Raw genomic sequence first — 16,948 nt, forward strand, 5'->3', positions numbered from 1 at the left:
TATCACTTTTTTAAAAAAAACTTTTTCATAAAAAAATTTTTTTTCATAATGTGGTAAAAAAAATGCTTAAGGAAAAAAAGCATGTGATGTCACCCTGGTCCCTCCCCATTCTCTTTTAATTGATAAATTTCTGATGCTTTGTTCCACGGACAATTTCAACAAGTCTAAAATAAGTACCAATTCCACCTGATTTTTTTTTACTTGAATTCTCGGAAAAAAAAGCAAGAAAGTCCAGGGTTGTCTATTCTGTGAATAGGCTCTGCATACAAAACTTAGGGAGAAGTCTACAAAAGTCTTGACTTACAGGTTTTAAGAAATGTTATGTGGCAAATACAGCATTTACTTGCACCATCACAATAAGCAGCTTTTTCTGTCTTTGGTGACTGCCTCGCACTTTAAAAGCCCACAGAGGATGGAATTCTATTCTCTCAGCTAAGTCAACAAGACTGATCCTCCCTCCCTCTTCTCTTTCACAATATCTTAGTTTGTTTACTGCAGCGAAGTCCTAATTGAAAGAAAATAAAATAACTAACTACCCTACACAGCCATAATTAAATTTTTAAAAAATGTTTACATAAGCTGCATGTAGTATTGGCAAAAGAAAATTTTTAAATTAAAGTCAGCCCTTCAAAAAGCTATATTAATATATTTGTTCAAATGATGTGACTTAAAAAAAAAAGAATATTCACAGACACGAAAAATTCTCAGCGCAACATAAACTGACATATTTTATAACTGAGCGATAATACTGATTAAACCAACATCCATCCTGTAACTGTAACCTTAACTGTAACTCAGGTGGATTGATGGGAGAAGATTGAATACTTAAAAAAAAAAAACACACAGAAGAAACACTGATTAAGCCAAAAAGAGTCAGATGATGAAGAGAACTCATTCGGACCCTGAAAGATGTTAGCAAGAAATCGTCATGAAGAGTAGAGAGATCAGAAACAACTTTCTCAACAGTATAAGCAGCAAAGGGCTTAGAAATAAGACACTGTCTAGAAAAATAAGAGCTCTCCAGTTCATACTCCTACAGAGATAAAATCAGGGCTGCTCTGATAAGGCCCTCATGATGATGCTGGTGGCATTAATAACCATTATCAGCATCAGCATGATCAACAATTTATTGGGCCCTTAACTACGTGCCAGAAACTGGTCTACCTTACTTAGATAGTGTCAACTATCAATAACCCCATTTTACAGATGTGGAAACCAAGACACAGAGAAGTTACGCGATTTTATCAAGGACACAGATTTAGTAAGCAGCAAAATCAGTATGAGGACCCATGCGTTCTGGTTGCAGAGCCCACACTTGTCACTTATACCCTATACTCACTGTCCCTCTAGCTGCGAATGAGAACTCCAATGAGACTTTCAGACTGGAAGTTAGCTGAATGATTGAATGCCCTGAGACAATATAATTTAACGTCCTTATGTTATGAGTGACGGGTCTCTAAAGGTTCCTTTTTCTGATATCCCTTCCCAGACGACAAAGTAAATGTGAGACTCATACTCCTGTGGATCTGCATGCACTTCAAGATAAACTGATTGTAAAACCCTTGGGCATCTGGGTGGCTCAGTTGGTTAAGCATCTGCCCTCAGCTTAGGTCCTGATCCCAGGGTCCTGAGATTGAGCTCCGCATCAGGCTGCCCACTCAGCAGGGAGCCTACATTCCTGCTTGTTCTCTCTCACTATGTCACTGTCTCTTTCTCTCTCTCAAATAAATGAATAAGATCTTTAAAAAAAAAACTGACTGTAAAATCCTCTTAGTATCTGACTAGTTATACAAGGCTGATGGCCACAACTCAGTGGTAGAGGAACACTTTCCCAAAAGAATTATTTAGTTTAGAACAGCTGATGTAGGGTCCTCATTTTTGAAGGCAACTGGATAGTGGGACAGCTGTGAGGACCACCTCCTAGTTTGTTGCAATGAAGTCATGTCACCTGGATTTTTATCTTTCTATTCTTTACAGTGAAGGGAAGGAGACAGATCAAGTGCATCTAAAAGTAACAAGTCATAAAGATGCAAGTTAAAAACACATCCTGCTCTATCCTTCAAGACATTAGTATTCACTCATATAAAGTCAGTCCACTGACCCTGAATCTCACAGTTACTGGAAGGTAAGAGGTTGTGTAAAGGTAAACAGTGACAGTGGGATGAATGTGTTAATTAACCTGATGGGAGAAATTGCTTTCACAAGGTAGACATACATCAAATCATCACATTGTACACTTTGAATATCTTACAGTGTGTCAATTACACTTCAATAAACTAGAAACAAACAAAAAAACAAATGAAACACCAAATAACAAAAACGTTGACTGACAGGAACAGCTTGCTGCCAAGAGGTAGTTAACAGACCGTGTTCCCTAGAACCCTAGGGTGGAATGGGGTTGTTCCTTGATGAAAAGGTCCCTCAGTCCTTTCATCTAGATACCTGTTTTGTATTTTTGGGATTCTGTGCAAGTTTCCATCTGAAAGAAAGTGCTCTGCCACTTTTTTAAAAAGTTTAAAAATCATCACTTTACCAAATTCTCCAACTATTTGGGGATACTGTTTGGCTTGCTCCTTAGATATAAAAATATCAGCAATAAAAATCTTTTCAACCAACTTTTACAACAACAAATAATTACATAAAAATTATTTGAGTGCCAACTATCAGCCCCCAAATACATTAGACACCTGCTCTGTGTGAAAACGATGCAGTATTACTTAGACGCGTACACACAACTGCTTAACCCCAGCATGCGAGCAGTCATTCCACTGGGCACCAAAGAAAATCAACAACTAGAAATCAATTCCTACCAGCATTTTCCATTAAAATAAAAATCCAACTTCCCCATTTCTAATTCTGTTCCTGGCCCTACAGATGCATTATAAACTGAGCAGTTACGAAGGCTACCTCCTTTAGCAATGACCTGATTCTGCCTTTCGTGTAGGTCCGTAACCTGTAAAGTGGTTGCCATGTATGGAAAAGGCCAAATCCTGACACGCACTCACCAGAATAATCTGAAGGAAGATCTCATACTGCCGCACATTGTACAGTGCTTCTTTTAACATGGACGACTGAAGCTCCATGCTCAGGAGTGGGTTGCTGGCTGCCTTCTCGAGGATGGCCGTGTAGCGGTATGCCTGGTCCTGGGCAGTCTGAAGTTGGCAGTCGATGTGCTGCGTGGTAGCCGGAATTGCTTCACGCAGAATGGCCGGCACTGGTTTTAAAAGGAAATCAAGAGATGTGAAAGAATCTACAAAAAGAAGCCTAGAAAGTGATCATAACTTGAGCATTACATTGAGTTCGTTTTTTTTTTTTTCCTCAACCAAATGAATAATAACAAGACATGTATTTCATGTGTTTCTTCCCACACCATGAAGGAAAGAATCTCAGTTGGGCGGTGGGGGGGGGGGGGAGACACCTGTCTGAACAAAAGCTATTGTCAGAATGATAACCAAAAGTTAGCAGGATCAGCTTTTGCCACTAAAATACAGAAGAATATAAAGAACAGATAGGCTTTGGTATTATCTGCTACTGACCTTGGGTCTGTAGAAAAGAAGTATTTTGTGATCAGGATACTGAAAAATAACAGAATAGTCCAGCAAGATAGGGAACTTTATAAAGAATGGGAACTTGACTTTCTAGAACTGTTTTAAAAATAGAAAAACTGACCCTATTATACTAGAAAAGTGATCTAATAACAGACCTTAACACCTTATCGGTGGGCCTATGTAAGGAAGTCCCTTCTGAGCCCCTGATCAACTACTTCATGAGTGCTTCCAAACTCCTAGATGATGAATGCATTAAGTACAGAACAGCACAGTTAAATGCTCCTGCATTTGCAGATTTGCAAATATCTCCTCTCGATCCTTTCAATTCCATTAGCTGCCTCAACCACTCTTCTCTTCTCAGGGTGATTTTTATTTTTAAAGATTTTATTTATTTATTTGATCACAAATAAAGTAGGCAGGGAGGCAGGCAGAGAGAGAGGAAGGGAAGCAGGCTCCCTGCTGATCAGAGAGCCCGATGCCGGGTTCGATCCCAGGACCCTGAGATCATGACCTGAGCCGAAGAAAGAGGCTTTAACCCACTAAGCTAGCCAGGCGTCCCTGATTTTTATTTTTAGATCACTGGGCTTTACTCCCTTTGGGTTATTTGACTTCGAATAAAGAACACAGAGCCCAGTGAACTGGAGGGGCTGGCCTTCAGGCAGGCCCCTCATTCCTTCCACTGATTCACTCTCCCACACTACCTTCCTGGTGTTATAATTCTGCAAGCCTTGCCCCACAAAATTAAAAATTACTATCCATTATGAACAGTAACGGTACCTAAGGTAGAGTCAAAACTGTATACCTGAGGGGCACCTGGGCCACTCAGTCAGTTAAGCTTCCAACTCTTGACCTCAGCTCAGGTCATGATCTCAGGGTCATGAGGGTTGAATCCCATGTTGGGCTCTGTGCTGAGTGTGGAGCCTGCTTAGGATTCGCTCCCTCTCCCTCTCCCTCTGCCCCTCCCCCTGCTCAAATGCACTCTCTCTCCCTCTCTAAAAAAAAAAATTGTTATAATTTAGTGACCCTGCATACCTTAAATCTAAGAATGCCAGTGAAATACCATGCATTATTTTCCTCACAGTACAAGTTATATTTTAAACCTACATAACCTGCAGACTTAACCTAATGATATACCTACAGTCATCAATGCCTTCTCCTCCCTTTCCACAGTCTCGGTTAAATAAGCGAATCCCTGTAACAATCATGGTGAATTCTTTCAGCTGGCGTTCTTTGTCCTTCTTAGAAAGTGTTAGAAACGTCCCAAGCTCAGCCTGAGGAAAAATGCTCTGCAGGGCAGCTGAAACAAACCACAAAAAGCACAACAAAATGGTAGAATAAAGATACCAGAACTTAAATCACAGGTTGCTTTCAACAGAAAGTTTAGAGGGGTGTCTTTATAGAGCTACTTACCTGATTCTTTAAATTGTTGATACCTCGTTACAGGATACATAGCAAAATTTATCACATATCAAAGCTGGGCTACGGAAAATAATGCTACTGCCTTGGGTCTCTTTTCAATAATTAAGCACCCATCAGTAATGCTTTGATGATGGGCATTAAAATAAGTTTTCTAATTAGGATTCTGATGAGAAAAATCACTGTTTTAAAATAATTGTGGAGGAAAGCCATTAAAAGGCTAGAAATCTTGCCTATTCCTTACCTTAAGTTAATAAAGTGGGCAAATACTTCTTGAGAATGCAACAGTGTCCCTTTCCATCATCTGTTTTAGGTGACAGATGCGACTCCTTTCATCAATACAAAATCTCCCTTTCCAGGGGCCCCCATTCCCCAGCCGGCCTGGTAGTCTTAAAGATATTTATTTATTTATTTAACTGACAGAGACAATGAGTTATCACAAGTAGGCAGACAGGCAGTCGGGGGCGGGGGGGTGTGCAGGAGGGACAGCCTCCCTGCTGAACAGAGAGCCTGACCTGGGGCTTGATCCCTGGACCCTGAGATCATGAGATCTTGAGATCATGACCTGAGCTGAAGGCAGAGGTTTAACCCACTGAGCCACCCAGGTGCCCCTGGCCTGGTACTCTTAACCGCATTTTCAGTGTTTCTCTCATAAGGAGTGATGGGTCCCTGGATATGTGCAGCACTAAGAAAACTAACAACACACATCTTCCAGAGCTGCTGCTTGGGTTTTAGAGCTAAAACATGGTGGAAAAGGAGTCTAAGTTCTAACCTCTTACTTGTGCTGATTTTTTTTTCCCAGATAAAAAGGGAACCTCGGTCTTCAATACTTTGAATTTAACATCTTTTATAAGACATAATGTTCACACCTTTTTAATATGTGGAACGGAAATTATCTAGGTTTTTTACCTGTTGCCTCTCTGACAATCTTGATATCGGTAGGAGATCCCAGCCCGGAGCGCAGTAACACATAGCTGACAATCTTTCGGTAGAGGCTTTCCAATTCTTCTCTGGTACATGCTCTGTTATCTGTAATTTCTCTCACGACGGAGCCTAACCTAGACTCCAAGACTCGGTGGTGTTCTTCAAGAAATTCCTCTAAATTTGGCAAAAGACAATGTTCCATATATTTGATTTACAAACCTCACATAAGAAAGTAGGACCAGAGAAAAAAATGTCTTGGGTATGGCAATCCTATGACACAAAGACAAGTATTTTCTTAAGGTGTACTAACCGAAATAAAAAACACACAGTGGCCAGCAAGGAACTTCAAGGCAACAGTGTAGTAGGAAAGATTGACTGTGGCTCTTTAAATGGCATACTTTGTCAAAGTACCTAAGACTTTCAACATATAAACCAAACAGTTGTATCTAAAAAGGATGAAACCTCCTAATGAAGCAGAAAGTATAGAGAGCAATTTATAATATATATATTATAAACACATACAGTAAAAATATACGTAGTATACAGATATTTACACATAACGTTCCAAGCGCAGGTGGTATGCTATATGCAAGCACATACAGTAGAAATACACATGTATGTAGTGTAACTCTTCCTGTTCAATTATGGGTATTTTTATTTTAGTTCTAGGTAAATTTCCTTTGAATAGCATTATTGGTGATACAACGTGGCATCAAGAACTGTTTCCCTCTACCCTCTGCATGATATGACGAGGTCTGGCCGTAGGTGTGGCAGGAACCACAACCCACCAGCAGTACAATTCTTGCAGCTAATTCAGTAAGACACCCCATTTTACTATTTCAAGGGCAATAATTCACGTATCAACCATGCACCATTCACACCTATACTCTTACAACAAAAGCAGCTGAGAACTTTATGCAGATTTTAAAAATCTAAATTACAATTTCATCAATTCCATGATTACTTACCACTTTAACATCTCAGTATTAAGCAAAAAAGCAAAACATGGTAAGTATGTATGGAGCATAACTGGAAGTTCAGTTCATGGAGGGTAAAAAGGACAACAAAAATCACCAAATGGTTAGTAATGATTGCCTTACAGTGGGGCCAAGGCTGTCTAGGCAATAGAGGAATTTATTTTCCTTTTCCTCTTGTTGCCAGTGTGTCTTTGATGTATGTATTAAACTATTTACCTAAGGAAATATGTTCTAATCTGAAATTTTCCGTCATTCTTTTCATTTTGGTATAGTTATCTAATTTAGGTAAGCATTATAAAATAATAATATAAACCCAAACCAAAAGATACCAACAAGTTAGAAACTTTTTACTTCAATCGGCTTGTTGTTTTAATTTCTAATTATTGTGTATTATTAATGATGTAGCATTTAAAACATAATAGACTTGGAAACATAACTATCATAGGCATAGTAAGTAGAATTTACTTTGAACCCTCACAAAAACCATTGGTGTTTTCTCATTTAGCATTTTCACTTTCACTGTATTCTTCAAAGTTGGAAAAAAATTTCAAAAGATTAAAAAATTAAATTTTCCATTCTTAACAAAGTAAAGCCTTTATTCCCTGAAATACAATAGGAATCTTTCAAAAAGGGTATCAAAATGGGTAGATATATGTTACCTCGACTTGTATAATTCATATCAAAGTAGACTTGCATCTTAATGGTGTCCAGGGATGGATTTTTACTATCCAACAGCTGAGACACACAAAGCTAGAAGAGAATACCCATGAATGTTTCTAGTCATATTTTCTGAAATACTATAGTATTTTTTAAAGTTATTTTTAAAAAAGAATTAAGAGAAACATCAAAGCAATGGTTTCTGTTATTTATCCACCAATAATCCTTTTTATTATTATTTTCTCTTTGAGGACTTCATGCTTCATAGTTTACCCAACAGACAACATTTATTGAGTAATAAGTTATTTCCCGGAGATCAGTAAGATCACCAGACGCAGGTGGCTAACAGCCTAGCCAAAGGCAGGAAACTTGACATCTTGGTTAGTCTAGGCCACCTCAATGTGGGTAAGTGCTCCATGAAACTTATGCTCCTGTCTAGAGCTTACCGAGAGCTCCTCACTACGATTTGTGCCTTGAACAACACTTCTTTGCTGATTCGGAGGGTTACTTGCATTTTATGAAAAGCTGCTGTTCGGCTCACAAAATTTCTCTAGCTCTGCCTTATTTCAAACAGTCGTCCTCTGGTCTTGTTTTCTCCCACTTTTCCTCCCACATAGCAAGCTCATCCCACTTCTCCGCTGTGTCCCTTCAGATTAGACGAACAACCTGAATTTTTCTTTTCTTTCCTCTCATGCCCTCCCTTTCCCGTCTCACCCCTTAGGCTTTGTATCTACAGCTGGCAGACACAACAGCACCCACACCCTCAATGCACCTCCCTGAGCACCAACCCGGCGTTTCCTGGAGGAGGGGGATGGAACGCAAGAGTGAGGCCTGGGACATTGCGCCTTTATGGAGCCCGTTCGTGCACAGGGACTGTTCTAAACACAGACTTTACAAATAAAAAATTAGTTCGTCCACATGATTTTTTTAAAAAGATTTTCTTTATTTATTTGAGAGAGAGAGAGATTGAGCGACAGAGCAGGAGCAGGGTGGAGGGGCGAAGGAGAAGCAGTTTCCCCGTTAAGCCTCTGACTTCCAGCTCAGGTCATGATCTCAGGGTCCTGGGATCAAGCCCCGTGTTGGGCACTAGTCCCTCCGCTCTTCTCCCTGCTCATGCTCTCTCTCAAATAAATAAATGAAATCTTCGGGGAAAAAAAAGTGAAAAAACTAATGTCGTCTAAAATTCCTGCTTTTTTGGGGTCTTAAAATTGGTTTTCAGACACAAATCCTTGATTTCTTACTGAATTATTGGCTGTGGCTTCAGTGTTTCCTTTAGAATTGAAAAACACAAATGACATTGAATCAGTAATTATCTGAATCTTAATCTAGTGCTATGTAATTTTATAGCATACGATGAGTCAGTTAATGTTCTCAATGTAACATTAGATTAATAGCAAGATGTTTTGAAACTACGGGGGCAGACACTGCTCCCTGCCAGTATCCATACCCATCCTTCCTTAAGAACAGCCCCAACCTGGACTGGGGAAAAGATTTGTTCAGCTGAAAAAAGAAAAAGAAATCAACGTCCCAGGCTTTGCAGTTATTATTCTGATCCATAAACGTAAGGAGATGAGAAAACTTCTGAGAAAGCTATTACTATCTAGAAAGTGACAGACCCAACTGGCACACACATTTTGCCCTATGTTCTTTCCCCTCATACCTACGGAGAGGTGGAGTAGCTATCTTGTAACCATGAGAGGAGAGCCTTAGGCACAAAAGTGACCCAGGAAGCCAAGAAAAACCACTTACGCATCTCTAGGCTTTATGAGAAACAATACATCTCACGTTCGCCTGCACCACTGTTTCGTAGGGTTTTCTATCATGAGGCTGAAGGCAATAATGGCTCATACAAATATTGTATTCAGAATTGCAAATAAATAATTTAACATTTGAGAATTGTTGTATAATCACCTTAACAAGTTTCTGTACATCACTTTTCACGAGGGGTCTATCCATGTTAAAGCCATTACTTGGGTCTAAGACAACAGCTTTCACCTAAGAATAGGAAAGAACCTATTAAGTAATTTTATTTCACATAATTATGAAACTAGTTTGTTTCCATTTTTTAAACTGTCTCCTGATTAGTCGTAAGAGGTCGACTATTCAGCTGATTTTCTTATTATCCAATTCATCAGCACCTTCATTAGAGGTTGAAGGAAGCAATAACCATCAAATTTGATTATGGTGTTCAAAAAATTATATGGAGAAATAAATTGAAAGCAGTGACTAGATTTTAAATTGGGAAACTATTTGAATATTTTATCATATTTTTATTATGTACTGTTAAACCAAAAGCAAGAATAGAGAGACCAAGGCAGTGAGTAATTTTTATGACAGTGAACAAAAACACATGTTACAGCAACATTATCGAAACTTCTAAAACAAATCAGGATCTTCTAAACCAGTCTCTATAAATCTAGAATGATATGCTTCAATAGAAAAAATATTTTTCACTAATTTGTCCAACCATCTCAGTATGTTTTCAACTGAATAACATTTAGGAAAGCTTCAAAAAATTTTAAGAGGGAAATGGGCACCGCTTAAACCTATTTTTTAATAAAGCAGTAGTTCAAAAAAATATTCATTCTTACCACAAAAGCAGCCAGAGTTTCGGAAACAATCTCTCCATGGCCTGCACATTCTTGTCCTATTTCTCGAATGATATTCTTTATAACACATTCTGCCTGAGTGGGAGGCATCCTGGCTAAATAAAACAATGATTTTTTTTTAATTGTATTTATAGGTTATTTTTTCCTTGTTAGATTTCTCATTATATTTGTAAAGAGTCATACTATTATGAACGAATTAGTATTTATTAGCATTTAGAAAAATTAAAAAAACTGTTCTATATTTATTAAAATGAAGGAATTTGTTGGTGACAGAAAGAGCAACCAGGACTCCACATCGGGACTGAAATATTTCCTATTTTGTGAAAATGACCTAAGTAGAGCCATTTTGAAAAGAGAGCTGGGCATTGTCCTCTTTTCTAAATCTTTGAACTAACCTAAACTGCCAACATTCCAAGAAGTCAGCAAGAGCAGGATAATCCTCGTTGAAAAGCATGATAAATGACAACTTTTTGACTTGCGACTACTTTACCTGACCAATAACTGAAATACAAATCTAGCCCTGCTTGTCAGCACCAATGAGATCTTCTTAAAAACAACTTAAACTTTTTTCTTCCATAAAACCCCTGAGTCCACCTCCTTGAATTGGCACATTATTTGGGTTTCTACTTAAATCTGTACATTCCCAACTGCAGTCCTTTTATAGCAAATAACCACTTTGCCTCTTGAGGTGGTTTCTGGTTTTTAGGTTGACATTTTAAATGAGAGTGGTCACCAAAAGCATATTTATATCGTGATTTTTTTTTTTTAATGTAATGACTAAACCGTATTGGGGAGGTAGATTTAATGGGACTCTTGGAATATGGGACTCTTGGAAAAGAATTCTTGCTGAGATCATCTAAATTCTCATTCCTGCACAACCAAGTTGGAGTCTGGATTTCTAACTAAAAAATAAAATAAAAATATAATAATAACTAAGCATATTATGTGAAATATGAAAATTCTGAAAGATGAACTCGTAGTTATTAAATCCATCTACTACAAATCAGTAAAGGGTGGTACGTCTTAAGGACAGAGTTTCCCGATCTTTCAAAGCGTCAGTAACTGAGCACAGGAAGTCCCAGCACGTAGAGAATAACAAAGGCAATCCGGGTAGATAGAGCGAACTCTCAGCATTATTAGCGTTCAGGTAAGGTAGCACCTGGCATTTTGTCCAGTAGAACCAACTGCCTGGGATTCGTGGTGACCTGATCATTTTCTAGCTGAGACCCTGGGTATTTTGATCCCCTCTCTGTGAGCCGGTTTCCTCTGAAAAAATTGAATATGACTACTTCGCTCTCCCCAGAGTTGTCCCAAGATCTGAGTTCTACATACCTAGAGGTTAAAATAGTGCGTGGCAAAAAGGAAGCGCTTAAAACGGCAGCATGCACCAAGTACTCAGTGTTAGCCGCGCGGGTGCGCGTCCGTGTGTTCGCGTCCGTGTGAGCGCGGCCGGGCACTGCGCAGGGGGTCGCTACGGACTCCCCTGGGGACCCTTCTCCACCCCACTTCTCCCCCTCTCCGGATTTCTGGCCTTTGCGGTGAGAGGGCGCCCAGCATTGAGTTGGAGGTCCGATCTGCGGACCTGGGCGCCCCCGGGCGGAAACCACCTCTGTTTCCGCCCAGTGTGGGCGCCGAGAAAGGAATTCTGACCGACAGTTAAGTCTCAACCGAGGCTGCACGGGGTCTCCAGCCACGGGGGCTCTGCCTTCTCCCCACGCTCCCTCCTCTCGTGGTACACCTCGGGCGGAAGGGCGCAGAGCCCCGAGTGGGCTCACCTTGGCTTGGAGAGCTAGAGCCCAGTCTCTCCGATTCTCTCCCTCGGCCCGGCTTTGCGCTGCCTTGGGGCAGGCGGCCGTTTCTCCGCGTGGGCCCAGTAACCATGGAGATAGGACGCTGGGGACGGAATGGGTGGGGCCGGCATGGGCGGGGCCAACATGGGGAGGCGTGGCTGGGCCCAAACTCCAGAGGATGGGCAAGATTTTTTTAAAAAACAGGAACAAAAAAATGGAAGGTCCCAAACCCCAGGTAGAGAAAGACATGTTCACTACCGGTTAGTGGTTAAGGGTGTCAAACACAAGATTTCTTAATGATATTTACTTGTGAGAAAATTAATAAAGAGGAGCCTCACTAAAAGCACACTTGGGAGGCTGGAAGGGAAGCCTGGAAGGGGGAGTCCCTACCACTCCACATTAAATTATAGGAAGAATTGTCAATTACACACTCCAACAAAAGAATCCTCAAAAGGAAAGAATCATCAATTACAGGTCTGAACAGGGAAATACGCAGATAGTAGCCTATAGGAAACTGACTACCCCTGCAACTCGGCCAGTGAGAAACCTTCATCCCCCTGAACTCTTCCTTTTCTCCAGTATCAACAAGTTCTCTTTTTAAACCAGCTACTGCCAGTAAATTTTCTCAAACAGCAGAGGAATACAGTTGACCTTTGAACATCCTGGGGGTTAGATGCCCTGACACCTGCCTGCCTGTCCCCACCCCCAACCCCTACCCCTGCATGGAAAAATGGTATATAACTTTGAATCCCCCAAAACTTAATTACTAATAGCCTACTGTCAACCAGAAGCTTACCGATAGCATAAACAATCAATTAACACATCTTACATGTTGTATATATTACATACTACATTCTTATAATAAAGTAAGCTAGAGCAAAAAATATTAATAAAATCATAAGGAAAATACCTTTGCAGAGCTGTAGTATATTTATCAAAAGAATCCTAATATAAGTGGATTCTAAGATCAGGAACAATACAAGGATGTCCAATCTAATCACTTTTGTTCAAAATGGTTTATTTATTTATGTTAAGTTAAATCTACTACTGAATGTAGATCAATGGATAGATCATTCATACAGAAAATCAGGAAGGAAAAGAGGGGTTTTGGGCACCTGGGTGGCTCAGCATCTGCCTTCAGCTCAGGTCATAATCTTAGGGTCCTGGAATTGAGTCTCACATTGGGCTTCTCCCTTTGCCCCTCCCCCTGCTCATGCTTGCTCTTTCTCTCTCAAATAAATAAAATCTTAAGTAAATTTAAAAAAAAAGAAGGAAACAGTGGCTTCGAATGACACATTAGACCAGGTAGACTTAACAAATACACAGAGCATTTCATTCCAAAACAGAAGAACATATATTCTTTCCAAGTGTACATAGAGCATTCTCCAGAATAGATCATATGTTAAGATAAAAACAAGTTTCAATAAATTTAAGACTGTAATCCTATCATGCATCTTTTCCAACCACAATGGTATAAAACTAGAAATCATTTACAAGGAAAAAAAAACTAAAGAAAACACACACAGAAAGAAGCTAAATAACATGCTACTAAACAACTGATGGGTCAACAACGAAATCAAAAGAGGAAACTAAAAAATACCTCAAGACAACTGAAGATGTTTAAAAGGTCTGAAATGGGCACCTGTATGGCTCAGTAGGTTGAGCCTCTGCCTTCACCTCAGGTCATGATCTCGGGGTCCTGGGATTGAGGCCTGCATCGGGCTCTGCACGACACGGAGCGTGCTTCTCCCCCTCTCTCTGCCTGTCTCTCTGCCTACTTGTGACCTCTGTCTCTCTGTCAAATAAATGAATAAAATCTTAAAAAAAAAAAAAGCTTTGAGACACAGTAAATATATCAAAGAGTAAAGTTTATAGTTATATAGGCTTTATGTCAAGAAACAAGAGAAAATCTCAAACAATCTAACCTTACAATTAAAGAAACTAGAAAAAGAAGAACAAAGCTCCAAATTCGTAGAAGAAAAGAAATAATAAGGATCAGAGTGGAAATAAATGAAATAGAAACTGAAAAGAAAAAAAAAAAAGAAAAGATCAGTGAAACCTAGAGTTGTTTCTTTGGAAAGATAAACAATATCAATAACTCTTTACCACACTCATCAAGAAAAAAAAGGGGAATTCAAATAAATAAAATCAGAAATGAAAGAGAAATCACAACCGACACCCAGAAATATAAAAGATTCTAAGAAACTACTATGAAAAATTATATGCCAACAAAGAGGACCACCTAGGAAAAAAGTGGATAAATTATTTTTTCTTAAGATTTTATTTATTTGTTATATATTTTAAAATTTACCTATGAGATAGAGAATGAGTGAGAGGGAGAGGGACAGAGAATCTGAGGCAGACTTCATGCTGAGGAAGAGCCAACACGGGGCTTGATCCCATGAATGCAAGATCATGACCTGAGCTGGAATCAAGAGTTGAACACTTAACTGACTGAACCACCCAGGCACCATGCCCCCAAATGATAAATTCTTATAAATACATAATCTTTTAAGATTGAGTTAGGAAGAAATAAAAACTTTGAACAAACCAATTGCTAGTAATGAAATTGAACTTGTAATCAAGAAACACACAAAGGTTCAGGACCAGATAGTTTCACAGGTGAATTCAACCAAACATTTAAAGAAGAGTTAATACCTATCCTTCCCAAACTATTCCAAAAAATTGAAGAGGAAGGAAAAGTTCCAAATTTATGCTACAAGGCCAGCATTACCCAGATACCAAAGCCAGATAAAGACACTACCAAAAAGAAGAAGAAGAAGAAGAAGAAGAAGAAGAAGAAGAAGAAGAAAAGAAAGAGAGAAAGAAAGAAAGAAAGAAAAAGAAAATTACAGGCTAGTATCTCTGATAAACATAGATGCAAAAGATCTCAAGAAAATATTAGCGTATCAAATCCATCCATACATTAAAAGGATGATTCACCATGATTAAGTGAAATTTATTCCAGAGATGCAAGGATGGTTTAATATCTGCAAATCAGCCAACTTGATACACTCCATTATCAAAATAAAGGGTAAAAAATCATATGATCAGGGGTTGGGTCCCAGCAGAGATATTGGTAGCTGAAGCAAGTCAAGGGATCCGGGCCAACCTGGACCTGCAAGAAATTGGTATCCACTTTGCCAGTGCTTTCTTGGCAGTCAGGGTGTCAGGGAGTTTACCGAGAAACACAATATGGAGCTGAAAGGCAAACCCAGACCTGCCCATCCTAATACACAAGGTGCAGCACAAGTTCTGGAGCCACAATGCATGTGGCCAAGAGAAGAATGTCTCTTTGGACAACTTCAGTGCTGCTCAGGTGATCAGAGCCCTGGAGAATGTGCTAAGTTGCAAAGCCTGAGGCCTCCAGTAAGGATTAAGTACAATGGCATCACAGCTTGGGCTTTGCTGTGCTGAGTACAATATAGGAAAATACGTTTTTTTTTTTCCCCCTTATAAAGCTTGTGCTGAAAAATGTGATCCCAGGATATTTTTTTCTTCATTCTATCCTCTGCCCCTTATTGTACAACCACTGAAGCAGAAATAAAGTTTTATTTTGTTCATCCAAAAGAAATCATATGATCATCGCTATAGATACAGAAAAAACATTTGACAAAATTCAGCATCCATTCATGATAAAACTCTCAGTGAAGTGTGTTGAGGGAACATAATTCAACATAATAAAAGCCATATATGACAAACCCACAGCTAATGTCATTCTCTATGGTGAAAAGCTGAAAGCTTTTTCTCTAACATTAGAAACAAGACAAGGACATCCACTCTCACCACTAGCCATAGCAATCAGACAAGAATAAAATGCTTTCAAATTGGTAAGAAAGAAGTAAAACTGTCACTTTTGCAGATAACATGATACTTATACAGAAAACCCTGAAGACTCTACCTAGAAACTATTTGAATTAATAATCACATTTAGTAAATTTGTAATATACAAAATTAATATTCAAAAAATATGTTACATACCTATACACTAATAACAGACTAGCAGAAAGACAAATTAAGAAATCAATTCCATTTACAATTGTATCGAAAAAAATAAAATACCTAGAAATAAATTTAACCTAGTAGGTGAAATATCTGTACTCTGAAAACCATAGCACACTGATGCAAGAAACCAGAGACAATACTAATAAATGGGAGTATACATCATGCTTATGGACTGAAAGAACTGGTGTGATTAAAATATCTGTACTTCCCAAAACAATCTACAAAGTCAGTGTAATCCCTATCAAAATACCAATATTATTTTTCAAGAACAAGAACAGAAAATCCTAAAATTTGGGTAGAACTACTAAAGATTCCAAAAAGCCAAAGCAGTCTTGAGAAAGAAGAACAAAACTGGAGGTATCACACTCCCAGACTTCAAATTAGCAATGGGACTACAATGGAACTACATCAAACTAGGAAGCTTTTGCACAGTGAAGGAAACTACCAATAAAACAAAAAGAGAAGCTATTGAATGAGAGAAAATATTTGCAAGTGATATGTTTGAGAAAGGATTAATATCCAAAATATACAACAGAACGCCAAAAAGACAAACAATCTGATTAAGAAATGGACAGAGAACCTGAACAGACAGTTTTCCAAAGAGGATGTAAAGATGGCCAACAGACACATGAAAAGATGCCCAACCTCACTAATCATCAGGGGAAGGCAAATCAAAATCACAATGAGATATTACATCATTCCTGTCAGAACAGCTAGTTTCAAAAAGACAAGAAAAAACATGTATACAAGGATTGGAAGAAAAGGGAACACTTGTGCATTGCTGGTGGGAATGTAAATTGATACACCTACTGTGGAAAATTATATACAGGCTTCTTTGAAAATTAAAAATAGAAATACCATATGATCATGTAATGCTACTCATGACTATTTACTCAAAGAAAGTGAAAACACTAATTTAAAAAGATATATGCATGCCTATGTTTATTGCAGCCTTATTTACAAAAGCAAGATATGGAAGTAACACAAGAATCCATGGATAGATGAGCGGATGAAGATGCAGT

At 38.8% G+C, this 16,948-nt stretch overlaps 1 protein-coding gene and 1 pseudogene across 5 annotated transcripts in view; one reads left to right on the forward strand and one right to left on the reverse strand.

The window, feature by feature from the left end:
* CFAP206 (cilia and flagella associated protein 206) overlaps positions 1-16,948 on the reverse strand; it is a 49,670-nt gene that overhangs the window by 21,301 nt on the left and 11,421 nt on the right. Inside the window, exons 1-7 of one of the 5 annotated variants that reach the window (XM_032339092.1) lie at positions 11,907-12,015; positions 10,114-10,226; positions 9,434-9,517; positions 7,525-7,615; positions 5,874-6,062; positions 4,687-4,845; positions 3,006-3,214 (exon numbers count right to left, since the gene is read on the reverse strand). In XM_032339092.1, coding sequence (XP_032194983.1) covers positions 3,006-3,214; positions 4,687-4,845; positions 5,874-6,062; positions 7,525-7,615; positions 9,434-9,517; positions 10,114-10,226; positions 11,907-12,012 — 951 coding nt within the window. In that variant the 5' untranslated portion in view covers positions 12,013-12,015. Of the gene's footprint in view, positions 1-3,005; positions 3,215-4,686; positions 4,846-5,873; positions 6,063-7,524; positions 7,616-9,433; positions 9,518-10,113; positions 10,227-11,463; positions 11,806-11,906; positions 12,016-16,948 lie in introns of those variants that run through there. The other 4 variants (XM_032339095.1, XM_032339096.1, XM_032339094.1 and 1 more) reach the window with 4 other exon arrangements.
* Positions 14,968-15,282, forward strand: LOC116587882 (annotated as a pseudogene).

The sequence above is a fragment of the Mustela erminea genome, chromosome 4, assembly GCF_009829155.1.
Source record: "Mustela erminea isolate mMusErm1 chromosome 4, mMusErm1.Pri, whole genome shotgun sequence".
In the NCBI taxonomy this organism is placed as follows: domain Eukaryota; kingdom Metazoa; phylum Chordata; class Mammalia; order Carnivora; family Mustelidae; genus Mustela; species Mustela erminea.